Source organism: Crocuta crocuta, unplaced genomic scaffold, assembly GCF_008692635.1.
Source record: "Crocuta crocuta isolate KB4526 unplaced genomic scaffold, BGI_CrCroc_1.0 scaffold279, whole genome shotgun sequence".
Lineage (NCBI taxonomy): Eukaryota > Metazoa > Chordata > Mammalia > Carnivora > Hyaenidae > Crocuta > Crocuta crocuta.
The window spans coordinates 5404061-5430141 of record NW_027551570.1 but is presented as its reverse complement, the minus strand read 5'-3'; the positions used below and the strand labels follow the sequence as shown (position 1 = coordinate 5430141).

Sequence of the window (26081 nt, the reverse complement as noted above, 5' to 3'; positions counted from 1 at the left end):
AAGCTAAATGTGTTGCCTGAGTGATGAGTTTTGGGTAAACATGAACCTCCTAATAAGCACTGCTCCATCTGAGAGCTATTTCTGAAACACGCCTTATTTTTTTAAAACCGCCATAATTATGCATTTAGAGTACTGATAAAATGCGCTTCATAAGAAATGAATTAATTAGAACGTCTGGTCCTAATGTTTTCTTGAAGTTAGTCCCATCAAGCATTACTCAAGTATGATTAGTTAGGAGATTTGAAAAAATTCAGACAAGGACTGGACTGATGCTGACAGTACTGTCACGTACAGACCACTAACAAAACATGAAGACTTTGAAAACATTAAAGTATTTCTGTTAGTCAGGATGAGCTATGCTATGCTGTGCTTCCGTAGCAGATAAACCTTATGTTCTCAGTGGGTTAGCGTAACTCATTTTTTTTTTGAGTGTTTATTTTTGAAGGAGAGAGACAGAGGATGAGTGGGGGAGGGGCAGAGAGAGGGAGGCACAGAATCCAAAGCAGGCTCCAGGCTCTGAGCTGTCAGCACAGAGCCTGATGTGGGCCTTGAACTCACAAGCCGTGAGATCATGACCTGAGCCATAGTTGGACACTTAACCGACTAACCACCCAGGTGCCCCTAGCATAGATCATTTTGATGTACTCTCATGTCACCGTCCATCTTGAACTATGCCAAGAGTGTCGGGGAAGAGAGGGCAGAGGTGGCATGAGGTGGTTTGTAAAGGTCAGTCCTAGAAGTGGCCTGCATCACATCTGCTCGTGTCCCATTGGCCAGAATCCAGTCACATGGCCCCAGAGTGCAGAGAGGCTGGAAGTACGTGAGTCTGGACACAGGCTGAGCACTGACAGCGCCTGCCATCTTCATTACCTGCCCACTTTAGGATTAGCTGACCCCCACACTAGGCACTTTGCATGTAAAAATCTAATGAGGTGGGGGTCAGCCCCATTTCACACATGGCGACACTGGCGCTTGGAGATGTGGAGAAATTAACTCGAGATTACATGTGTAGGTTAGCATCCTAACCAGCCGATTCCAGAGCCCAGCTGGGCTTTTCTGCTGCAGGAAGCCAAATGTCGAATGGGCTCACTGCTTCATTAACATGGGTGTCCTTAGGCTCTCCATGTGGCAATTCTTTGTCTTTGTGGCCATATGCACTTGAGAGCACTATACCTGAATTGCGTTAAGCAGAATAAGATTTCCTCCCCACTCACTACCCTCCCCTGAACCTCTGGAGGTGGAGAAGAGGTCTTGAAAATACTCTCCTGGCCTAAGACTCAGGATTTCAGCCATAGCTTCAGAAGAACTTCTTGTTTGTTCCTGGGAGAGAGATTTTTTCCCCCTTCCAAAAACCTCTTTCCACAGGCAAACCAACGGGGCTGAAGAACGAACAGAACCCTCCACGGCAGTGTTGCAGTCCCTCCCATGAGGCCAGACTTGGCCTCCCCTTATCGTGGTGCCTCTAACTCCCTGGAATGCCCCATCAAGCTGGGTGGTGGTGGCAGCAAGGCCATCGAAGTCACCTAGGCCCCCACTTAAGTCACCCGATCACCCCCAGAACTTCCCATTCCTTCCAGACCTGCTGTGACAGGTGCAAAGACCGACGGCCACGTGCACAAGCCTCCTACAAGCCTCTGCGGCTTTTCCCGGCCATGAGGCCTCGTCCAGGCCAACAATGGACTTTCACCCCATCGGCAATCCTGGGAGAGGAAAATTCCCTTCAGGAATCCCGCCGCTTAAAAGGCACATGGAGGAGGCTGGGTGGAGTGTTGGGGTGTTGGTTATTTACCTTTTGTAAAAAGCATTTCAGGGGCACCTGGGTGGCTTAGTCGGTTAAGCGTCCGACTTTCGCTTGGGTCATGATCTCGCGGTTCGTGGGTTCGAGCCCCGCGTCGGGCTCTGTGCTGACTGCCAGCTCAGAGCCTGCAGCCTGTTTCAGTCTGTGACTCCCTTTCTCTCTGACCCTCCCCTGCTCACGCTGTCTCTCTCTCTCTCTCCTAGAAATAAATTAAAAAAAAAAAAAGCATTTCATTTCACAAGGAACAGGCTGTGATTCAGCTCACAATCCTGTGGCCAGTGGCTCTTGCCCTTGGCTGCACCCTAGAATCCCCAGGGGGGTTACAAACCGGGAACGAAGGCCACTGCCTAGGGTGGCCACTCCAGTCTCCGGCGGGACCCAGGTATCAGGAGTTTGTAAAGCTCCTCCAGTCAGCCAAGGTGAGAACCGCCTCAGGTAGACTAATATTTTGCCAGATGTCAGCAGGAGTGTGGAGAAGCTGGAAAAGACAGAGACATCCAGGAATTACTTGTTAGCCTGGCGCTAGGGCCAGCCCCCCTGAGGAATTCAAATTAGCTACAGTCACCTTTGTTTTCCCCAAAACACACAGAGCCAGTGTCTATGTCACCTAATTATTGAAAAATGTACCTACTGCTGAGTGATACAGGTCATCCCCCTGAAGGGGTGCGGGCTGGGACCAAGTGCTTCCCAAAGTTGTCAAGATGGCCATCGTTTTTGTCCCGGTCTCTGCTAACTACCGTATTTTTAAAAAGCCATGATCTTTGAAGATATAAGCTAAGAGATAATTTTTAAAATCAGTGCGAACAGAGCCTTCAGCCTTTTTAGGGAAGCTCTGGGGCTTGGTGGTAGCAGTTTGTTCAAAAACCAAGAGGAAAACAACTGGGGCGTCGGGATGACTCAGTCGGTTAACCATCAGACTCCTCTTGGTTTCGGCTCAGGCCACGATCTCAGTTTTGTGGGTTCGAGCCCTGTGTCAGGCTCTGCGCTGGTGGTGCGGCACCTGCTTGGGATTCCCTCTCTCCCCCTTGCTCTCTGTCCCTCCCCAAGTTGTGTTGTCTCTCTCTCAAAATAAATAAACTTTATTAAAAAAAAAAACTGTACAATGTGGCTGTACTGGGTTTTCAATGCTGCCCTATAAAATATAGTACAAACGTGTATTTTAGCAAACTTGCAAACAAGGAAGAGAATTGCTTCATGAAATAATTTACTTAAAGGTCTGGAAACATGCATAGAAGCCGATGTAGGGCTTTTAAAATTATGTGTTTCTACCACCCCGGGTAGTGGGAAGTGGCTGTGCCCTGCCTTACCTGGTGACACCTGGATCCCACTTTCCATCTTCTTCCTACAAATGACAGGAAGCCACCGTGTGTCTACCTGGCTCTGTCTGCTGTTTTCCATAGGAACTTCATTTTCTTCTCCCAAATTACCCTGCTGCCAGGAGTCAGAAACTTCTACAGAGTGTACGGGCACTGTGGAGTCGCGTCCTTGGGACATTAGGCTAGGACACAATATCCAATACTCACAATGCACTAAACTCATATATGATTTATTGCTTTAAGTAACTAAACAAGAAAAGAGAAAGGCTGTTGTTTGGGTCAAGAAAATCGGCATTCTCTCTCCACGGTTCACCAGTTGCATCTACTTAAAGCCTTAACAGTACTTTCTGGACAATATAAACACATGACAGCATACATGGAGACAACTTGGCCAATGATACACTGATTACAATAGCACGTAACAAGAGCTCCCAACCAGTCGGGTGGCCCTGAAAGAAGGAGCGTGTGTTCATATAATGTGCTGAGTACAAAATCTTTAAAAAATTTTTTTGGCATTAATACTAATACAGAATACTTTCTTGGAAATTCTGCAAGAGCAGGTGTACACACAGAATTACCTCTTCATTTCCAGATTACCAGTATCTATGAGAACACATCAAGAAAAGCCAGGAGGTGGGCACCTCCCCGCCCCACTGTCATTTTCTTTGTCAGAGCAGCAGGGTGTGTGGGGTTTAGATGGAGACGGGCACCTGATGGGCCTCCAGGGGGTGTTACGTCACCAGGTAGCTGCAGAGGAAGCACAGGATGGACAATGCCCCGGCAGGCTGTGGGAACGAACGGCAAACAGCCTTGGTTTGTAGCCAGGGAGGTCCACGGGTGGACTTGATTCAAATGCTCCCTGGGGAGCCTGGGGGGTGGAGACAGGCACTGGATGGGCCAGTCTCTGCCATGGGACGGGGAAACAGATGAAGAAATAACCTGACCTCTTGCACTCTAACACTGGGGCATTAGGACACATTTCTAATGGGTATGCAGAGACCAACACTGTCAGGGACCCACCCTCGGAGGGCCTGGGTGAGCTCACAAGAAGAGGTCAAGCCAAGCCGAAGGGTAACACGTGACACTGGGGCAAACCGGCCCCCCATCGAGAGGCCGGCACGCTGCCCCCGCTTTGCCAGCGCAGCAGGCGTGAAACACCACCTGCTCAGGACTCAGTTGTCCCCCACTGTCTCGGGCTCTGCAGCCACTTCCTCGGCGCCTCCCTCCCAGGCATCCTCTCCCGGATGGGAGTGCCCAGCGCAACCCCCCTCCGGGGCCCTGCAATTGCCCGAGGGACCGTTTTGCACAGCCCCGCCCTCCACACCGAGCTTTCCTTCTGTGATCTCCTGGATGGGCGCCTTCAGCTCCTCGGAGGCCTCGTCCTCCGGATGCAGGCCCAGCACACAGTTCCCCACGTCTCCGGCTTTGCAAAACTGGTCTTCTAAATTCTTCTCATTTTCTTCCGCTTGTCGCTGGTCTCTGGCGCTGATTTTACCTTTGGATTTCCTCATCTGCCTGTTGTGCATGTCTTCTCGGGAAAATCGCCACTGGAACTAGAAATGAGAGAGGGTGGGGATAAATAAATGCAGTCTTCATGAACCTAGCACCTCGCCTGATTGCCTGCCTGCACTCGCACCCGTCGCCTGTCGGAGCAAGACGCGATTCCCAGTATTACTGGAGCAGAGCGTTAACAGCAGCAAACCTGAATCATGGTCCACACACATCATGCCCACCATGAGAGCCTGCTTGACGTCTTCCATGCAGTGTATTTTATTTTTTATTTTTAAATGTTTATTTTTTAAATTTACTTATTTATTTTTGAGAGAGAGAGCGAGTGAGCATGTGCACAGGGAGGAGCAGAGAGAGGGAGACACAGAATTCCAAGCAGGTTCTGTGTGCTGTTGGCACAGAGTCTGATGCGGGGCTTGAACCCATGAACTGTGAGATCATGACCTGAGCCGACATCAAGAGTCAGACGCTCAACCGACTGAGCCACCCAGCTAGCCCCATGCACTGTATTTTAGATGTGGATTTCAGGGGACACTGGAGATGAGGGGGTATGTCTTTCAAATTGGCTCTGGGAAAGGAGGTCCCGAAGTCCTATTATTTGGGGAAGCAGAACGGGAGAAGACACATGGGGCCTGCCCCTCCATGGTGTTGGCTACTTGCCTCCCTTCTGAGCAGGCTGTGGGTTACCGAGCGCTGGGCCCACATTCTCACCAGATCCCCTGAGTTAGAAGAGCACAGAGAACATGGGCCCGGCGTGCCCCATCCTCCTGTCTCAGCTCTGAACAACTCCAAAAGGCCATCCCAGCTCCAGGGCTCCCCGGGAGTTGGCTAATAAAGCCACTGCTGTGACTGCATCACGGCCCATCTTCCCCCCTCCCCATTCCTGTGCCCTCCTTTCCCCATAGGTGTTCCCCAGGGCACTCCCCCACCCAAATCTATCAAAGAAAGGCTCCTGGGGAGCCTGACCTGCAATGAAGCATTTCCCCATGTGACAGGGAGGTCAACAGAGTCTCAGAGAGGACAAGGCTGCGCAGACGGTAATAGAGCTGGACAAGAATGGGTCATGGGGAAGATGTGGCAGGGGACTTCACGAAGAGTCTTTGCCGCTCACCAGCCTGATTTCTCACTCAGTGGCCTCGTGTTCTCATCTATAAAATGGGACAGTAACTCTAACGTAAGTCAACATTACTTAACTCGACTTTCTGTAAAAACAACATTGGAAACTTTCTGTGAAAGTCAGATAATAAATATTCTAGGCTTTGCAGGCCATATGGCCTCTGTTACAACCATTTGACTCCACTGCTGTATCATAAAAGCAGTCACAGTTGATATGTAATGAATGTGTGTGTGACTGTATTCCAATAAAACTTTATCCACAAAAACAGGTGGTGGGCCGCATTTGGCCCAGGGGCCATGCCTCAGTTTGCCAACCCCTGCCTTAAAGGGTACCAATGTGGATTCAGTCCATGTAATGCATCGTAGCACCACGACAGTCCATGTAATTATCTTAGCACACGCCTGATGTATAACATACCAGATATGCTACACCATGACGGATGCCAGAAGTCAATTCCATCAAGTCAAGGGTGCCATGTGTCATATTTACACCTGTATCCGTGGGATACAGCATGGAGTCGGCACTCAAAATCTATCTGTGGGGTGAATGGATGGAAGGATGATGGAGCCCAGGCAAGCCGAATTATTCCTGTAATTCCAGAGTCAAAACCTAGCTTGAGCTTTGTGAGGAGGCACTGGTGCATCTAGACCTTATTTCTGGTTGCTTTCCAGAGAGACTAAGGAAGGAAACAAGGGAAAAATTTCAAAGTCCTGCTGAGTCTGCTGACTACATGAACTGCCCCAGAGGAAGCCAGTTTGAGAGCCTGTGCACTTGGAATAAATCTGGGCAAATGAGCTTGAGCAGACAGAAATATGAAGGGTGTGAAAGAGAATACTTGGGTCACTGTGGTTACGAAAGAGGAATGTGTTCTGTGCGCAAACAACCCAGCAGAGACTGCAGCCTCCTTCAACACCCCAAACATACGGGGTGATCTCTGCCATCCTGAGGGGTCACTGTGCCCAGGATGGCCCCCACCTCAGAGGGGCGGCCAGTCCACTCCGAGGGGCCTGCGACCCCAGTGCTCACAGAGTCAGATGCCAGAGAGCTGTGGGCGGTAAACACTCAGGAGGGTGACAGCCACAACATCTTCAGGATGTACCAAGCCCAGTGGTGAAAGACACAAAGGATGAGAGAGAAGCCCTAGAGTCAGGACCCCCGCGGGACGAAGTGGTCTCGCCAGGAAGAAGAGCATCATGGGACTTATCTGAGGCAGACACAGCTCTGTGATGACAGTGCCATAGGGTGAATTTTGGTTTAAGTTTCCACAATGGTCGTCGCCTTCCACTTCAGCTGCACCACGTGGTATCACCCAAGAGGGAGTTAAGGGTCAGGCACTCTGCGATAGAAAAGTAAAGGAGCTGCACTGCTGACTCTTCCTTGCTGGGCTGGCAGGGGAGCCCAGGAATGCGCAGGCGCCATCAGTGGAAAACGATTTCTTAAGGCTTCTCCACGTCGTTGTAAACAACTTAGTGCTTTGCTAGGAAAAACCAAATGTGTGCTACGGGAATTGTTTTTTTTTTTTAATCTGCCACCTCTGTGCATTTTTCAGTGGTGGAGCCCTTTGTCCTCAAAATATCCGCCTACTCGCGGCGTTCTCAGATCCAACACATGGAGGTTCTCAGATTTAAGAGTCTGGACAACACTGGTAAATGTGAGGATTTCATCAAAGTAGAGAAAAAAGAATGCAGTACATGTCGAGGTTAGGCTTTAACATTTATCCTGTCCTCCTCCACCCTCCCTGCCCCCCTAGGTCCCCAAATGAGTTCCCCTATGGTGTTGGGTGGGTTTCCCTCTGGGAAACTCCTGTTTGGGGGTTCTCTCGTATTACACTTGACAGACTGCCCTCCGGGACGGTTTGAGCTTCCTGCACCCAAGCCATGAGCTCCAACAACAGAGTCCCTGTGTAGGCGCCGTGACGCCTCGGACCCCTGCCCCAGCGGTGCCCACTTTGGCAGAGACCGCCACGCAGGCATCTCAAACCTCACACCCACCAGGACAGGAGGCTGACTGACCTCAGCACCACGGCTGCCGCCCCCAACAGCCACNGGCAGCCGCCACTATGTTTATTTCCAATCCAAACAGAAGGGCCTTTTTAAAAAAAATCGATGTCCCCAAATTATCAGAGCCTCTGCATTTTGCATGTTTTTAGAAAAAGGCCAGTTAAGCCTGCCTATATACAGTACTTTGAGAGGTAGCCAGCTAACAGGGAAGTCAGAGGAAGCTTTACTTTTGCCAATAAAGTGGTGAGATTACTTCCGCTGAAAGGCTCTAAATACTAAAATGTCAAAGCATGATAGCATGGTGGCCCAGATCCCCTGTCTCATATCCGTTCTGGCGCTCATGAGCTGTCTGTCCTTGGACAAGTTTTCGATCCCTCCAAATCTCAAATTCCTCATCTCTAAAATAGGTGTCCACCCCCCAACCCCAACCCCCAAGGCTGTGCTGCACCTCTGGGGGCCACCCACGCTGCAGTGGATGCCAAGAGCCCCCTCTGCAGTTGAGCAGTGCTCAGCCCTGGACGATTCTACCTGTGCCACATTCTAGCCTCGACTCTTGTCCTCTAATGCAAACCCAGCCATTGTCTCAGGGGCTGCTCTTGCTAACTAAACAGAACTTTCGTGCATCCTCTGGAAGCCCAGCCACATCTAGTTTCCTGGAGAAGATCACATTTTGTTGATTTGCTATAATCCACCAGGAGAACATACCCGCCGCTTTCGCCGGGAACCAGCCGGGGCTGCTGGACAGAGGATTTGGTGCCGTCAGCACTGAGCTGGTGGGAACTCTCTGTCCTTAGTCATCACAGGGAAATCTGTCCGGCCAAATGCCTTCTAGGACTACCCTGTTTTCTGTGTCCTCAGATGGGCTGTGGTGACATCACTTGTTCCCTATGCCCCCCTCCACAGCTATCACGGGTGCTGCAGACAAGTACCAAGGAGGCCCTGACTCAACTCTTCCCTTGTCCTTCTGTCCTTTGTGTGGGCATTCTCATGAAGCAGGGAAGGAGCAGGGGCCGAAACTCAGGGTCTGTATCATCTGAAAGCGAAATGTACCAGGCTGTGAGGGCAGACTGTCCGCAAGGTACCTGCTGAGGAGAGCGTAAGCACACACCGAGGTGCCTCCTGTGCGCCTCACACTGTGGCTAGGTTCCCATTTCCCTGAATCTCCGAAGCACTACTCTCACTAATCACTGTCAGCACTGTTTTATAGAGGGGTGCACAGAGGTTCAGAGAGGTTGGGTAACTTGCCCCAAGTCACACAGCTAGAAAAGAACAGAGCTGGAATTCAAACACAGATGTCTCTGGCTCCACGCTGCCCTTCCAGCTTCTCATTCTTGGTGGATGAAAGGCTCTAGGCTCTTGCCCGAGAGGCCAGGGAGGAGAGGAAACAAAGCGAGAGGCCGTGTACCTTTGGAATGGTTCAGCCCGACGCTTAAATGCCTCAGCTTTCAGACTACGTGATATGAAGATGCATCTGCGGGGGCAGGCACTTGACTCATTAGGCCGAGTGGTTAGCTAATGGAAGTCAGATGGAACTGCCATTAAAGATACTTTGTTTTGACTTATTTAAAAAAAGGTCTACACTGACAGGCCTATTTAAAAAAAAAAAAAATCAATAATGACAAAAATTGAATCGCAGCCCACAGGTGAGCCAAGAAAGGACCCTAAACTACTCCCCTAAGACACTGGCCCTCAGACTTAAGTGGGCGTCAGAATCATCCGGAAGGGCCCTGAAACCCAGCTGATCCCACCCGATCCCAGCGTGTCTGGGATTCAGTGCAACCTGGAGACGGGAGGGAGGCTTTGCAATGTTAACAGACTTCCAGGTAAGGCTGACAGTGCTAGTCCACGGGCCACACCGTGGGAAGCACGGAGCTACAGAGAAACAGCCCCAGCTCTGCCCCCTGGGGAGGGGCTTCCTTGTCTTCCCACCTTCATCCCTGCTCCCTTCCTAACTGAGCTTCTCCTCCTCCTATAAGCTGAGAACAATCTCAGGCTTTAACAAACAACTTGTTCTAGTTCCCAAGGCTCAAAAAGGCAACGTCTCAGAAAGCAAGAAGAGAAGTAGGGACAGGGCCACCCCGGGACAGTGACAGCTTCTGGGGTTGAGGACCTGAGGGCAGGTGTGTAACATGCAGATGCGTAAAGGCAGGCGGCCCAGCCAGGAGGATGGATTCCGTGCCTCGGGCAGTGGCGGGAGAGCCTCTGAACCAGGTAAGCAGGCTTCCCAAGGCCGCGTGGCTGTGGCACTCGGGTGGGCCGCCGATGCCCACACCAAGAAGGAGTCCAGTGAGCGGCCATGTCAGAAATAACTGCAGAAGGGAAAAAAACCGCCTCACTCGATAGCAGGGTGTCCAAGGCTCCGAGCGGCAAGGGCTAATGGATTTAATTCGCACATTTTAAAAACTGTCCGTTATCCGCCTCCACTTCAAGGAGCGGTAGCTGAAGGAAGACTCTGGTGTGGCGGGAACCACCTATTACCTTGGAAGGAGTTTAATTATTTCCTTTGAAAGCCACACTCACACACACACACACACACACATACACACACACAGAGGTTTCGTTCAAATGCTGAAAAAGACTTGATTGGAGAATTTTCTCCACTTTGCTGATTAAAAGAGGACTCAGTGTGCGGTGTCCTTGCTGCGCCAACCTTACAGTCCCTTTTCTTCTATTTCAGTCCATACATAATACGAATGTCCTGGGCTCAGACGTTTCATTACTCATTTATTGGTTCAACAAGTATCTGTTGAGTACCGACTAAAAGCCAAGTGCTGGGCATAGAAAAGTCAGGAAATAGGACTTTGCTCTCATAGAGTTAATGTCTGACTCTACCAGCAGAGGATAAACTAATGATTACAAATAATTTGAGACCAAAAGAAGAGTTCTGAAAGAGAGGAATGTGGTTCTTCCCAATGTATTACAAAGGGGACAGAATACAAAGGAAGAGAGTATCTGAAGTAGAGGGAATAGTCAAAGCAAAGGTCCTGTGGCAGGAAGGGATGCAGAAGAGCATGAAGGCTGCAGAAAATGAGGGTGATGGCAGAAGAAATAAGAAGGGCCAGGTCACACATGGTCCTGTGGCTATCCCACTGCTGATTGCCACCTTTATCTTAAGAATCACACAAAGCTATAAGCAGTGGGGTGACATGATTCAATATGCTCATTTCTTTTTATTGATTGATTGAGAGAGCAAGCAGGGGAGGGGCAGAGAGAGAGAGAGAGAATCTCAAGCAGGCTCTGTGCTGTCAATGTGGAGCCCGACGCAGGGGCTCGAGCTCAGGACTGTGAGATCATGACCTGAGCCAGATCAAGAGTCAGACGCTCAAGTGACTGAGCCCTCTGGGTCCCCTGCAATATGCTTTCTTAAAGATCACTTTGGCTCCTGGTGGAGAACATATTTGAAGGGGAGACCTGTTACCAGAGGCTTAGAGTTCTTGAGGCCTGTCATGGCAGAGAGAAGGGGAGGGATTCAAGTTTCTAGGACCTAAAACAGACATGTCTTAGGGATGAAGTGACCATGGCAGCAAGGAGACGGGAGTCAAGGATGTGCCCTCGGCAGATGGGTACCTCCGGATGGCGGTGGTGCCCTTGTTCTAGACAGGGGTAGGGGGATGGGCAGGTCACAAGTCTCTCTGAGATGCCGAGTAGTGACAGGGCTCATGGCGCTGGGTCTCAGGCAGAAGCGAGTCCTGAAAATGCAAGTATAGGAGTCCTCCACCCGGAGGTGCAGAATGCGATTTCTCACTCTAGGGATGAAGGAGATTTTCTAAGGAAGAGATCAGAGAGAAAGAGAAATGGGGCTGGGTCTGAACCACCTGGTGGAAAACCAGGACCGTGTGGGGTCAAAGCCAAGAGAAAAAAAGGTGCTTCAAGAGGCAGACGGTAGCCAACAGCGTCAGTCCTGCGAGGGCTCAGGTGAAGACTCGATGGCTACTGCCATGAACACGGGGGCACCCAGACCTCAGGGGGGGCAGGACGCCAACCTGAGTCAGCCGCGGAGCGAATGGCTGGGATAGTGAGAGGGGACAAGCCATCAGACTGTAAAGTCCCCGCTCTGGGGCTCCGCCAGTGAGTGGGGCGACCTTTCCAGGTCACACAGAAAACAAGTGCTGGACGCAACCCAACCCTACGAGTGGCCAGGGTGATAAATAAGTCCTTCAAATGAGAAAGGAGCCTCCCAGGCCAGTACCGCTGATGGGGACTGAAGTTTCTCCTGACCGCAAAATAGACAACTTCATCCTCTGGACTCTGCTGCGGGAAGCGCTCCACCTTCTCACAGCAGCTTTCAAACTCTACCTCTAAAACCTCCTGCCTGTCGCCCTCTGGGAGCCTCACAGCCCTTGTACCAAAATCAAACCATGCGTCTCTCCTTTGGGATCCGCCCGCATCCCAACCAGGAAGAGTCGGCAGGAAAAGGCAGCACAACCTCAGGGCAGAGCTGGCGTGTTTTGGTGTTTGGCGGAGACCTCGCCTGGGCTGCTGCTGCTGTCACTGTGAATGCACGCGGTCCCCAGGAGCCTGGGGCAAAGCTGCAGCTGACAGCGGCCGGTGGCTGACTGCTCCTGGTGGTTAATGGTGGCTTCAGCAGTCGCCTTCTGGTCCCCGGCTGCCGTCACCTGTCACATTAGCATCTTGGAGCCAAGACAGAGACCTTCCTCTGCATTCTACACCATCTGGCTTCAGGTCGCCATTTCCTTGGCGTTCCTCCCAGGGCCTTCCTGCCCGCCCGCCGGGTTTGCTGGCTGGTGAGGGGCTGCTCAGTCTGCTCATTGCTTGCTGCTCCTGTNGGGGGTGGGGGGGGTGCCGAGGGCAGGGGATGGTGCCAAGCGTGAGGAGCGGAGCAGGTCCACAGGCTCTGCCGGAGAACGCTGCCTTGGCCATTAAAGGCGGCTTAAGCTGGCTTCAGGCGACATCTGACTTGGGCTTTGGCAAGTTCCCTGACTCACTCATCTCGAAACAGCCATGGGAGAAAGTGTGCAAAGTGTGGGAGCGGGAGGCATCGGGATTGTGAGACACAAGGGAAAGACTTGGGTTTGACTTCTGGAAACATGGGAACATTTCTAAGAGCAGCCAGTCTCTCCACACGACTGTGTTTCCAGGCTGGTTCATGTGACATCCAGTGAGGGGAGAAAGGCCCCTGGCCGTCCCCCAGAGAGCCTGGCCCGAGGGTCCACTGCCACGGACTGTGGCTGGCCTCCGTCCACACCAGCCACTGTCCCCAAGAGGCCCTCGGGTCGGGACATGCCAAGAAGGAGCCCTGGCAGGGTCTCTCTGCCCAAATCACCAAACTTCTGGTGTCCCGAGGGACCCAACAGGCTGCACCCAGAGCTTGCAAGGAGATTAAGATTCAGAGAAGCTGGGCAGGAACTCAAGCCATCCCTCCCCCTGGTCACATGGCAGCTGACTTCATGTCCCTATTTTTAGTTTACTGGGACCGCCTGGCCTACGTGAGTGTCTAGCAGATTTATTCTACTCCAGTGTCCAGCCTGACCGCAGGAGACTGGCCAGCAAGACGCTCCAGTGCCTCTGTCCGGTGCTGGCAGCCTTGGAGCGATTCAGTTCGCCACAGGGCTCAGGTGTTCCCCTGAGGGCCCCTGAAGGTTGGAGCTGGCCACGCGCTCAACTGCTATAGGAAATGCACCTGAGGAAGGCGGTCAAGGTCACTTACCTTTGATTCCTTCTTCTTGATTTTCTGAGGTAGACACGGTCTCTGAAGAAAGACAATCTGCTTGGTGGATACATTCCCCTCCCTGTAACACACGCAGAGCCGAAAACGAGTGGTTACACCTGGCGGGGGGGGGGGTCCCCACACCTCACAGATGTTTTATCCCTTTGTTAAGGCTGACCACCCACAGAAAGGAAAGCTGCCACCAGACAATGAGAGGTCAGAAATGAAGAAGCGGCACCCCCGCCCAGGCCGCCCCCTCTTGCTTCCAGAGGGCTATGCCAGAGGCTCAACAAAAGATTGGTGGGCATCCCTGCCAAGTCAGCTTCATAGCTGGAAACCCCGCTTCCCTCAGTGTGGAAGAACAGCTGGCATCTTGGCCAAATGATGATGAACTGGCTTCTTCAGTGAATCTCAAGAGGTGGGAAGCCTCTTCCAAATCTATCTTTGGTAATGAGCCACAAAGAGGTCAGATTGGCCCGGGGTGGGTGGGGAGCTCTGCCTGCCCGGCAGCCTCTACAGAAATGGCCGGTGTACAGCCTGATTGGGCAGAGGGTAGGGCCTCTCGCCTGATTCACCCCTCCTGGCCCCAGGCCGGCACAGGTGAGGGTGCTCAGGAGCACTGCTCATTTTTATGGCAGGGAGAGTGTGCGTTCCTCTTGGACCCCAGAGCTGCCTCTAAGGATGGTAGACATATCTGTGGAGATCACGGTGCTCACCCCTGCCTCTGCCTTCTGAGCACTTTCTTGGATCTCTATTTGCAAATGCTTTCTCGGCCATGGTGAGCATCACTGCATGGAATGTCAGAGGGAAAGGAGGGAGAAAAGGAAAGTACTTTGTGCTGGGGCTGGGCCGGATGGTGTCACGCATCATGGCTCATTTAAGTCTCAGCACAGAGCTCTAAGGAGCGGGACCCCACAGCGAGGATTCTAGCTCAAACCTGGCTGGTTCCACGTGCCCCCCACTCCGCCCCGAGGAGGCATGTATGGTGCAGGGAAGCAGACGACTGGGGGGAGTTGTTGAGCAGCTGTGAGATCTGACATGGAGACAGACACCTGTCTGCACCCTTGCGGTTTAGAGACCTCCACATGCAAAGCCATTCTCATCGTGACCCTCGCCCTCCGGAACGGGTTGTGGGGCAGGCATTCTTCCATCTCACAGACAAAGAAATGGATTCAGGGCAGCTCTGGGACTTGACCAAGATGGGCAGTTCCCGAGTGGCAGGCTCACAACTTGGGTTCAAGTGTTTGTTCTTTCCACCCCTCTGCATCACCCGAAACCCACAGGAGTCTTGGCTGTGAAGCAGCATGGAGGCTCCCAGTGGCCCAGAGGTGCTGCAGACTAGTCCCCCACAGTGGGCAGTGCCCCACTGTGTGCCAGTTTCAAGAGGGAGACGTGATGAGAGCCAAGATGGGCTCATGGAGGGACCTGGAAGCACTGATCATCACCATCATTCTCACCCTTCGGTTACACCGCCCTGCTGTCCCCCCAGATTGCCAGCCTTGCCTCACGCTGGCCATCACCCTGTGAGCATGTGGCAGGACTCGGGGAAGGTGGGACACTGAGGACCATGGGAGGGGGCATCCCTACAGGTCAGCAAAGGGGCTGTCTGGCCTAGGATGAGTGCCCGACTCTGCAGACTGAGGTGCTAGTCCCAGGTTCTACCACTTACTGGCTGTGCGGCCTTAGGGATGTGACAGAGCCTCTCCAAGCCTCAGTTTTCCCCATCTGTAAAATGGGAATCCTATCTATGCTTATAATCCCACAGGATAGTTAGAAGGATTAGTTTAGATACACCCAAAATAAAGATGGAAGGCCTTTCAGGGTGGTACGACGGGGACAAGCCCATTAGCTGAGGGGACGGTGGGCCAGGCTCAGGTAGACAAATGTCCCTAAACGTGAAACTGTAAGGACCGCCACAAGCAAGGGTCAAGACTACAGGTCTTCACATCCTCTTTGTGGGACTACTGACCAGGGCCCAGGGCTGTGATCTTGGCTGAGGCCTTCAACCTCCCTGGCCATGCTTTCCCCAGCTGTAAAATGGGTTTAATAAAAAGATTCCACCTTCTATGTGTTTTCTGGGGACTAAATGAAATTTGACACGCAAGGTACCTATTCAAGCCAGCACAGAGCACATAGTAGGGGCTCAATTTCTTTTGCATCTGAATTCCTTGGGCCCCTTCAACCCAGGGGCTCATCTTTGACGTGCCTGGCAGTAATGATTCACTGGGCAAGGCTCCCCATGTGGAAAGAGGGGTGCAGGAGAGCGCTCTGTGGGGTGGCGGTTAAAAATCTGAAATCTTGGTTCTGTCTCTTCCCAGCCAGAGAGTCTGAGTGACCACAGCAGCCTCACAGGCTTGTCACGGGATTAAATAAGTTATGTGCACAAAGCACTTACTGGGAACAGTGTAAAGCACGGAGGAAGCGTCGAGTAATGATAATGATCATGATAATAATAATCACGATGACTACTATTGTTACCTGGTTGTCTTGACGACAGGAGTAGGTAGCACGCAGGTGAGCTGCCAGCCATAGGCCGCCAGGGAGTTCAGCAGGGGCACGTAGTCTGTCTGCACCTCGACACCCTGGGGGAGAAAGGCCACTGTGAGGGCTGCCGCTGCCCCACGTTCGCCCCTGAGTGGCTGAGGGGGTGCAGTGCAGCAAAGCGGGGCGGTGGCCTGCAGTCTGGAGGCCGCGCTCCCATGATGCTTAAAGATTTCAGAGCCAAATGCCAACGTGGGATTTCTTTCCGGGCCCCAACTCGGTCTACAAGAAACTGGAGCAGAAGGATTAATGCATCCATTTGGTTTTATTCTTGTCTGAACAAACAGCCTCCTGTGAGTTTCAGTGGAGAAGCGCAGTCACCTTGCTTCAAAGCCGTGTTCAGGGCATAGGACAACGCGCACGGGTGATTTCAGAGCATGTCATGGGGAGTTAAACAGCATTTCATTAATGATCGGGTCGTTAGCATCATTCAGCCACGGCGGTGGCAGCACTCACGCACACACGCGCGTGCCCATGCACCCACCCGCACACAGGAAGCTTCACCTGTTACACATCCTGCCATAAAGGGATAAGTGTGTGTCCGAGGGAGCGAACTTACCTTTCGATTTAAAAACTCAGTCCTGCCACCACAGGAGAGCGCCCTAACTAGAGGCCACTGCCCTGGGTTCCCCCTTGTGCTTTCTCAAGGCAGCAGGCCTGATGTCTTCCTCAGGGCTCCTCACTGACCCTGGAGGGGCGGCCCCGCCCCTGCCCTGTGAGTACCATGGACTCCCCATCCCCGTTAGGTCAGCTTCTTGTAGTTGGCCTCGGACCACCTCACACGTGTGTCCAGATTCTTTCCCACACAGGCAGCCGTGTGGATTCATCCCGCTAGTGGGGGGTACAGAGGTGAATGAGGGCACAGTCCTGCTGCTAGAGTTCACAGTCCCGCAGAGGCAACAGTGCCAACACGCAAGTAATGGAAATACAGAATGGGCTGCAGGCAGGGCCATGAGGCTTCGAAGGTCAGTGGGAGAGGAAGGATACCGGCCGTGGTCAAGGTGGGCTTCCTGGGGCCCCAGGGCTGGGCAGATAGTTGACAGGTGGAGTTGGGGAAGGGGCATTCCTGGGGGAGAACTCCAGCATATCCGACAGAAGACCACACTGGGCTTAGAGCACCGAGGAAGGTGGGCTTCCCTTGGGGGAGGCACTGCTCAGAGGGCACCATCGGTGGTGAGTGGCTGTCCTGCTGGAGGACCTTTGGGAACAGAACCTCTCATCTGGCTGCTCTGGGCCAGGGGGCTGGAAGACAGATGAGCCCTACCTCTTCAAATGGCTGTTAGGTTTTTAAAAATGTTTATTTCTGAGAGAGAGAGATCAGGAGAGAGGCAATGCACATGTGCACAAGTGGGGAAAGGCAGAGAGGATCCAAAGCAGGCTCCAGGCTCTGAGCCATCAGCACAGAGCCTGACGCAGAGCTCAAACTCACAAACCGCAAGATCGTGCCCTGAACCGAAGTTGGATGCGTATCTGACTGAGCCACCCAGGCGCCCCTCAAATGTCTTTTAAAATTCCTGTCACTGGGCACCCAACGTGGCTACCAAGTTGCCTGAACTGCTGGCAACTACTTTATCCTTTGGGAGCCTGTTTCCTCAACTGTAAAAAGTAAGTCTTGGCCTCTGGCAGTGGCTCTCAAAGTGTGGTCCCTGAGCCAGCAACATTGGCCTCACCTGGGAACTTGTTAGAAATTCAGTCTTGCGACCCTGCCGAGACCCACTAGATCAGAAACCTGGGGGTGGACCTTGGACTCTGGTTGAAAGAGCCTTCTCAGTAGTTCTGATACGACTGCCTGGGCAGTCAATGACTTCTCTTCTGATGACAGTGAAGGCTCTGCAATTCTATGGGCGAGTCCATCAGTTGTTACCTCCAAGCTAACCTTCTCCATTCTTCTCCACTGGAGAAGGGAAAGTAGAGGGCTCTGTAGGGACCAGATTTGTAAGGGATCTGGGGCAAGGACGGGGAGAGTGGAGGGACGAAGGGGAATAGAAGGATGGGAGGCTAAGGAGGGGGAGGAAAGGAAGGGCCTTGATAAAGGAGGGGGAGCTAGAAGGGAAGGATGGAAGGGAGGAAAGGAGAGAGGAATACAGGTGTAATCACTTGATGGGGGCGGTCAGGAAAGGACCTCGTTCTGACCCCTTCTCTGAAGCCCCCACCCAGGCCAAGGGAGGGCAGATGACCCGGTGACACCCCTTTCTGCCAAGTCCTCTGGGCACAGCTAGCTGCATCCCTCCTGCCTTCAGGGCCCTCACCACCTGCTGTGGCTGCTTTATCCTGACAACCCCGCCCCCATCCCTGCATTTCCCATTTCAAGAGGGGAGGGAAAAAGTGTTAAATCCACACTCTCGAGCTTTGCGAGGTTATGATTACTTGGGCCTATCAAGAATAACCTTCCCACTTTATCAAGCACTGTGACAAACCCGCCACAATCAGACAGTAGCCATGGCAACCAGGACAAGCTTTGGCGCCTCACAAAGCCCTGAGTGGCAGAATGGAGTCCTTTTATTAGTGACTGTGCCCCGGCCGGCAGGGTTCTCTCCGCGGGCACCCAGCGCAGCCGAAGACAATGGACAAAGCCCCGATGAAGCCTGCCTGACCTGCTCAGACAGGCCTCGCACTGCAGCCTCTATTTCGCTCTGTTTTATTTCATTTTGTCGCTATCTTAAAGAGAGAAGACAGCAGGATTTCTCCCAAACAGTTTTTCCCCTCAGGGTAGAGGATGTCAGCCAGAGGGTGCAGAAGCATAAAGACTGCAAGGAAAAGAGAAAACACAACAAAACATAACCCCGCTTGACAGAGCTGACGGTTCAATCTCAAGTGTTAATATCTGGCCGTCACGTGGTGAGTTGAAAAGTAAAACACAAATGGTAGGGGGTGAGGTGTCACACTCTGCCAGACTCTCCCGCTCTATTTGGGATGGTCTTGATTTAATTAATGTTAAATGTGATTTTTCGTAAGCATCTATCAAAGCCTGTTTGCATATTATCAATACTGTGCGAAGACGGCATTTCTAGAATATGACACGAGCCCCATGCAGTCGGTGGAAGAGGCTTTCAAGTCCATTAGCTCAGAAAGGTGGTAGAAAACCCATCCGAATGGAGGCTCCCTTTGATCTGCTTTTCTGTGACACTCCAGTGAGGACAGAAAAGCACAAACAGCACTCCAAAGACAGCCTGCTTATCAAACGGAAAGACATTTCTTTCTGGAAGTAGGAGCACAAATTTTAATTAACTCTCCACTCTCCTGTGTGGCTCCGTAATCTCCCATCACACCTGGAGTGCTAAAAAAAATGGAGCATGTCCTGTGGTTTTTCAACGTGTATAAAAGGAATTCATTTGTATTTATGGCTCTTTTTTCCTTTGTTCCCTATAATTTCTCCAGTGGTCGCAAATCAACTAAGGAAACAGACATCCAACACAGCCTTTCCTCACTCTCCAAAAATCACAACAGAATGTGGAGTTTACTAAGAGATGCCTCTGTCTTCTGATAATTTTTAAAGATCCCCTGTGTAGGGAAGTAATCAGGAGGTAACACACGGGTCCAGGGAGAAGTTTATATCCTGAATGTCAGCCTGCGCTCCTCTCTTTTCTGCTGTTTCAATCTGTGGAAGCAATCTGGGAGAAAAGCAGTTTCAAAGAAAAGACTTGGCTCCTTCTACAAGCTGTAAATGAAGAGAGGAATTTAATTTCTCATAACTGAAAAGTGTGCAGGACCAGCTCTAGACTGGTCTCTGTATCTGAAAACACTGACTAAGGATGTTTGCCTCTGTTCCCAAAAGCCACTGGGATGGGCCCTTGCCTTTCATGGAGAGGGCATGTGAAAGCAGAGCCCTGCAAAAACACATGTGTGTCTTTTGTAAAATTGCTGCCAAAACACTAATGCCCAACATTTATTGGCATAGTACATTTATTCTACTGTTTCTTTACTATCAGTTTTATATATCTTTGGATTTCCTACCATGGGAAATAAAGGTGTAGTACTCCCATACACTTCTCTTACTTCGTCTTAGTGCCCCAAATGGTCATAGTGTAATTTTAATCAAATCAAAAGTCAGGGTTTGCATTATTACAACTTTGCAAATAATTGCTCAATGCTGGGTCAAGTAATGCACTGTGATTATGCCTTCTTTTTCACAAGGTCCTTTATATTTCCTGGAGTTAATCATGTCCTTATTTTTTTCTTCGTATGTCTGGTTATACATGATACCCATCACTAATATGTATATATAGTGATATAACCATCACTAATTTATTCTATATGCTCAAACACCTGTATTTTATGCCTATCAATAAATATCCCATGTGCCTAAATACATTGGTTCTATTTTTGTTTTCTCCATCAGAGTCATTACTTCTGGAGCTTTCTGAACCCTTGCTCTAATCCTGGTCTGGCTACTTTCCATGCTGGGTTCTTCTCCTACTGCTATCTAAGGCTGGTGTTTCCTCCACATTTTGCTGGAGTTCATCTTCCAGGGGCTAGGAAACAATGTCCTGGAAATCATTTGAATCTGTGAGTTCATAAACGTGTCTTTGTCTTCACTCTTAACTACCAGTTCAAATACAGAAGTCTGGGTTGAAATACATTTTTCTGTTCGGATTTTTCAAATATTACTCCACTAGCTTCTAGAGATCAGTACTGTTATTGCAAAATTTCTTTTGATTGCTAATAGTTATAACCTGTTGTGCTTTGTAAGATTTTAGGATATTTTTCCCCATGACGTTTCAGAATTTCACAACGTGCCTTGGTGTGCATTGTTTATACTCAAAGGACTGTATACACTTGCTGGCCTTCCAATCTGAGGATTCTTGTCCTGAAAAGTGTTCTTTTATTTCCCCTTGATAATTTTTCTTTTCTCCATTTTCTCCCTTCTTTTTGGATTTTCTATAAGTCCAAATGGAGGACTGATATTTTCATTTTATTACGTCTCCCCATCTTCTTACTCTTTTTATTTTACCTCCTGAAAGATTTCCTTTATTTTTCAGCCTTTTTATTACCTTTTTAAATTTTCTGAAGGCCTACTCTGAAGACCCAAAAGCTGTGGGGGTGGGAGCTGGGAACTTTACTACCCTATGTAAGAACTTTAAACCAATGCCCCAAGTTGTCAGCTCTGCAGTTCACTCTCCACCATCCCATGGTCATTTATGCTTCTAAAACAGAGCCTTTCTCACATTCTGCAAGTGAAAATGGCTCCTTGTATATTCAGGTTGTACTTTCCTGTGCTTAGCTCAACGAATTAGCATCCCTCTACCCACTTTTTATTTTCTAAAAATGTGTTGAAATCATTCCTCTTCTCTTCTTCCAATCTTTTTGTTCTCTTGGATATCTTATTTGTCTGCCTGCCTGCCTGCCTGTCTAACTAACTAACTAACTATCATCTACAGTCAGTTTTCGTTATTCATGGGAGTTATGTTCTATAATGCTGCCATGAGAATTACTGAGTACTCTGAACCAATGCTCTAGGGGAAATACTGGGTTGGGTTCCTGTGAGCTGCTGATGACATCTCATCACCTGATCAGTACAGAATCTTGTTTTGTGTGTGTTTCTGTTTAAAGGCACCTTGTTTACTATGTCTTGTTGATTACCTTTGAACTCACGGACAACAGTGCTAGAACTCAAGCCTGAACAAAACTTACGTAACACATGTATTTGCCCTACAAGCCACATCACAGCCTTCTTGTGCCTACGAACACCAGACAGCACTTCAGCATTAGGCTTGGGGCCACTTTCAACAGCAAAATCATCAACAAAAAGCACAAAAATGTGAAAAATGTGGCACTAAGCAGACTCCGAAAAGGACACTTGTTTATAGTAGGAGAGCTGAAACAAGAAGGCAGAGGTGGCCTTGGCTGGGAACATGAATTTTGGCACTGCAAGTTTTTTGGCACTCTCCATGCCTGCAAGAGATAGTGAATATTGATTTGGGGATTACAGAAAAATTTAAGCGAGTAGGATCTGCAAAGATAGAATCCATGAATACTGAGGATTGACTCTATCGTCTACCTACCTATCATCGATCATTCCTTTTATGTCATCTCACTGGGATTTTTCAGAAGAAAGCAGACATCGATGCCTATATTCAACTCCCCACATTTAACACAATTTTATCATTTTATTTTATTTTTTATTTTTATTTTTTTAATGTTTTATTTATTTCTAGGAGAGAGAGAGAGACAGCGTGAGCAGGGGAGGGTCAGAGAGAGAGGGAGTCACAGACTGAAACAGGCTCCAGGCTCTGAGCTGGCAGTCAGCAGAGCCCGATGCGGGGCTCGAACCCACGAACCGTGAGATCATGACCTAAGCGAAAGTCGGACGCTTAACCGGCTAAGCTACCTAGGCGCCCCTATCATATTATTTTTAATGGGCCTACTGGAAGCCTTTCTAACTAGCTTAGAATCTGGAAGCCATAAAGTAAAAAACAATAGATTTGGTGACATAAAAACCTTTCTGCATGACAAAGGATAAGCTAGGGAAAGTCAAAAGGCAAGATGGGAAAACATTTGTCGCTCATATTACAGACAAAAAATAAAGAGTTCCTTAAGTCTGGTAAGAAAAAATAAATCCAGTAATCCAAGTTTTAAAATGCCCACAGATAAGCGGAGAGTCAAAGAAAAAGAAATTGAAATGGCCATTAAGCACATACAAAAAAACTCCACCAAATCTCACAATAAGAGAAATGCAAACTAAAACTACTGAGATATATATTTTCACCTATCATATTGGTAAAAACCCAGAAGTTTGACAACTACTTTGTTGACAAGGCGTGGGGAAGCAGGCTTTCTCATACATTGCTGGCAGGAAGGCAAATTGATTCAACCTCATGAAGAACAATTTGACAGTACCTCTCAAAATTGCAAATACATTTACCCTTTGACACAACAATCTCACTTCTGGGAATCTACCCTATATATATAAGACATGACAAATGCACAAAGTTATTCACTGGAGAACTGTCTGCAATAGCAAAACACTGAAGATTGCCCAAGTGTCCATCAATATTAGACTTGGTAAATTAAATTGTGTTTTATGTGCATGATGACTTGGGGGTCTGGATATGGGCTGGTCACGTGTTAAACCAAGCCACGCAGGACAAGGAGGACAATGAGAAGGACTGAATCCAATTTTAGAGACGCTGAGTTCAAGGAAGAGTGGAAGGTTCAGGAGGGAGCTGGATGAGATGGGGCCTGTGGTAGAAAAGAACATGCCCACTCACGCCCCTAAATACGTCTACATCCTAACCGGTGGAGGCTGGGACTATGTCACCTTCCATGAGAAAAGAGATTTGGCAGATGTGATGAAGTTAAGGATCTTGAGATGGGGGATCATCCAGGTGGGTTCAATGTCATCAAAAGGGTCCTTTGAAGAGAGAAGCAGGCGAGGGTAAGGGAAGGAGCTGGGAAGCGGGAAGCAGAGGACAGAGTGACTGGCCTTGAGCAGGATGGATTCTCTAAGTTGAAAAGTCAAGGAACAACTTCCCTCCTACAGTCTCCAGAAACCATGAAGCTCTCCCAACACCCTGAATACAATCTCTTACAACCCATTTTGGATTCCTCACCTCCAGAAGCGTAAGAAAAGAAATCTCTGCTGTTTTAAGCCACTACAGCAGCCGCAGGACACTACTACATCATTAAAGGCAGGGAGAGGTAGGATGAAAATAAAGAACAGGAGGGATGGCTAGCGCCAGGTAGCTGCAACTCAAGGAGCTTTGAAGACAAGATCTCCTGGTGAGAAGGTGAGCGACCGGATGGGGAGAAATCAGCTCTTGAGCAGCCCGGGTGGGAGATGGGTTTCAGGAGAAAGATTCACACCATGGAACGTCCCAAGAGGCCAAGCAACAAATAGTCTGGGAGACTCTGTGGAGTGGACGGCGAGGTCTCGGGAGACAACAGCCAGGACATCTCAGGGGGGAAGCGGCAGACGGCAAGAGGTCGAGCGTGCAGCTGGTAGTGAAGACGACACAGGGTGTAAACATGCTCCCAGGAAATGTGGGTTTACCTTGACTGTGCCTGGGTGCAGCGGGGACCCTGGCCACAAGGGCATGTGGAGAAGAGTCCTGCCCGCATGTGAGGGAAAGCAGAGACCCAAAGGCGGGGCACGAGGGAAATGCCAAGGGACGGGTCATCTCTGTTTATCCAAAGGCGAGTGGACGCTATGAACCCTGGGGCAGTCTTGCAGGAAACTCTGCGAGTCCTTCAGTATTTGAAAGGGCAAGGCTATTCTCACACCGCTCTTCATTTATGAATCTCCACACGCAGTCAACCTGGTTCTGTGCGGAGCACAGGGAAGCTGGGAGAGCCCCTTCCCCTGTGGCAGGAGATCCCAGACCAGTGGGTGTGGGGAGAGTAACAGGTTCCCCCACCAGATGGAAGCCACCAGGAGCTGTGCTGGAAGGACAGAGGAGTGAATGACTTGTCCCTCCATTCAGGAGGTTCAGGCTAGAGAAAGGGTAAATAGTCCCTGTGTCCCAGAAAGGCCAGCTGCAGNCTCTGAAAGCTGGAGGGAGGGGCAAGGACGCTGGGCCGGCTGGAGATGTTGTTTTCCTCTTTGTTTTACACACAATGCCCCAGAAAAACATTTTCCTGATATGTAATTAGGCCAACATAATAGAGTCTAAGAAAGCAGTCGGTCTCATTTTAGACAACTTTGGCTTTCATAACGTTCAAAGAGAATATGTTAAAAAAAAAAAAAAAAGCTTAGTTCTCAGATGTAGAAGAGGGGGCAGATGAAATCCGTGCAGTACAGAGTCTAGTCTTCCATTTCAAGACTCTTTACCCACCCCTGCCGCTTAATTCACATCTTTGCCTGATTTTCCCCACCATGCAAGAAAGGTAACAAATTCTAGAGCCCTTGGAGAGCCCGACAAAATAATAATAATAGTTGTTACTATTGTTTGAGATGCACTGTTTGCAAAAATGGCCTCAATTATTACCTCCCTGCCTCCAGGCCTCTTTATAACATCACTCTGCGTAAAGAGGTAGAGTCCATCTCTCCACCCCTTGAATCCAAGCTGGTCTTGTGATTTTCTTTGACCAAAAGAATCTGGCAGACGTGACATTATGGGCGTTCTGAACCTAAGCTTCGGGGGGTCTTGCTGCTTCCGTGTGCTCTTGTGGAAGCCGGCCTATGCCATGGGGACATGCCCGGGCTAGCCTGCTGGATGATGTGAGACAGGTGACCCAACCAGTGGCAGAGGTTTGAGAGATGCCAGCTGGACCTGCCAACCACGGCCAAAGCATGAGGGAGTCCGGGGTGGAGTGGTTAGTCAGGCCTCCGCCAGATCACCACAATCATCTGGCTGATCTGTGGACTCACCAGCAACAATTAAGTGTTATCTTAATTCACTAAGCTTTGGGTGTTTTATTCGGCAGTAGGCAGTAGAAGCTACCTGATCCCCACTAGTATTATTCTAGGAAGAGCCGAATGCCCAGACAAATGTCTAGAAGGAAGATCGTAGCAAAAGTCTTCTGGTCTAAGTTGAGAGAACTAAAATGTAATAATAGCTGCTACTGAATGGAATTGTGTTTTTAATTTTTCACCATGTGCAATGCTGGCACTCCCGGCCCTCATTTCCTCTCCCTGCCAGACACACTGTGACCTTGCATTACACCAGGAGCCCCAAAGTCTACCTTACGCTGACCTACCTACCGGGCGGCCCAGCACTGCCACCGGCACACCCTGGGAGAGAGCGATAAAGACCGCCGCTGGGGAAGAACATCCCGGCTCGGGACACTGCTCTGGCTTCTCCTGAAGAACAAGGCATGCCAAGCTGGCAGGAAAACCAAACCTGCGTGTACAAGATAACAGTCCCCTGGATTCTCGGGCCAGCAGGGCGATTTGGGCCTGGCGTGTGTGGTTTTCCCTGAAGCCCCATCCGTAGGAGGTGGAAGGGGTTGTGGGGTGGCAGGAGACGGCATGCCAGACGTACTCTCAGAGCTGCGTGCGGACATGCACCTGTGTGGGCAGGATGGGGACAAGCGGAGTGTAGGAAGGTGGGACTCGGGGAGTACGCTGGAGGTGATGAGGCCGGACGGCTTGAGCTTAAGGCAGTAATGCCTGGGCAAACCCTGACCCTTAGAGGGGACAGCCGCTGCCACACTTCTGAGTGCAAACGGTTAAGCATCTCAGAGCTGCTCCTTC

General features: G+C 50.2%; 1 protein-coding gene across 2 annotated transcripts in view; it reads right to left on the bottom strand.

Annotated features, from left to right (window-relative positions):
• Window positions 1-3323: 3323 nt before the first annotated feature.
• Window positions 3324-26081, bottom strand: part of RFTN1 (raftlin, lipid raft linker 1) — a 201176-nt gene continuing 178418 nt past the window's right edge. For both annotated transcript variants that reach the window (XM_077750905.1, XM_077750904.1), the window contains exons 8-10: window positions 15887-15990; window positions 13409-13490; window positions 3324-4667 (exon numbers count right to left, since the gene is read on the bottom strand). In XM_077750905.1, the coding sequence (XP_077607031.1) occupies window positions 4287-4667; window positions 13409-13490; window positions 15887-15990 (567 nt within the window). In that variant the 3' untranslated portion in view covers window positions 3324-4286. The remainder of the gene's footprint in view (window positions 4668-13408; window positions 13491-15886; window positions 15991-26081) is intronic.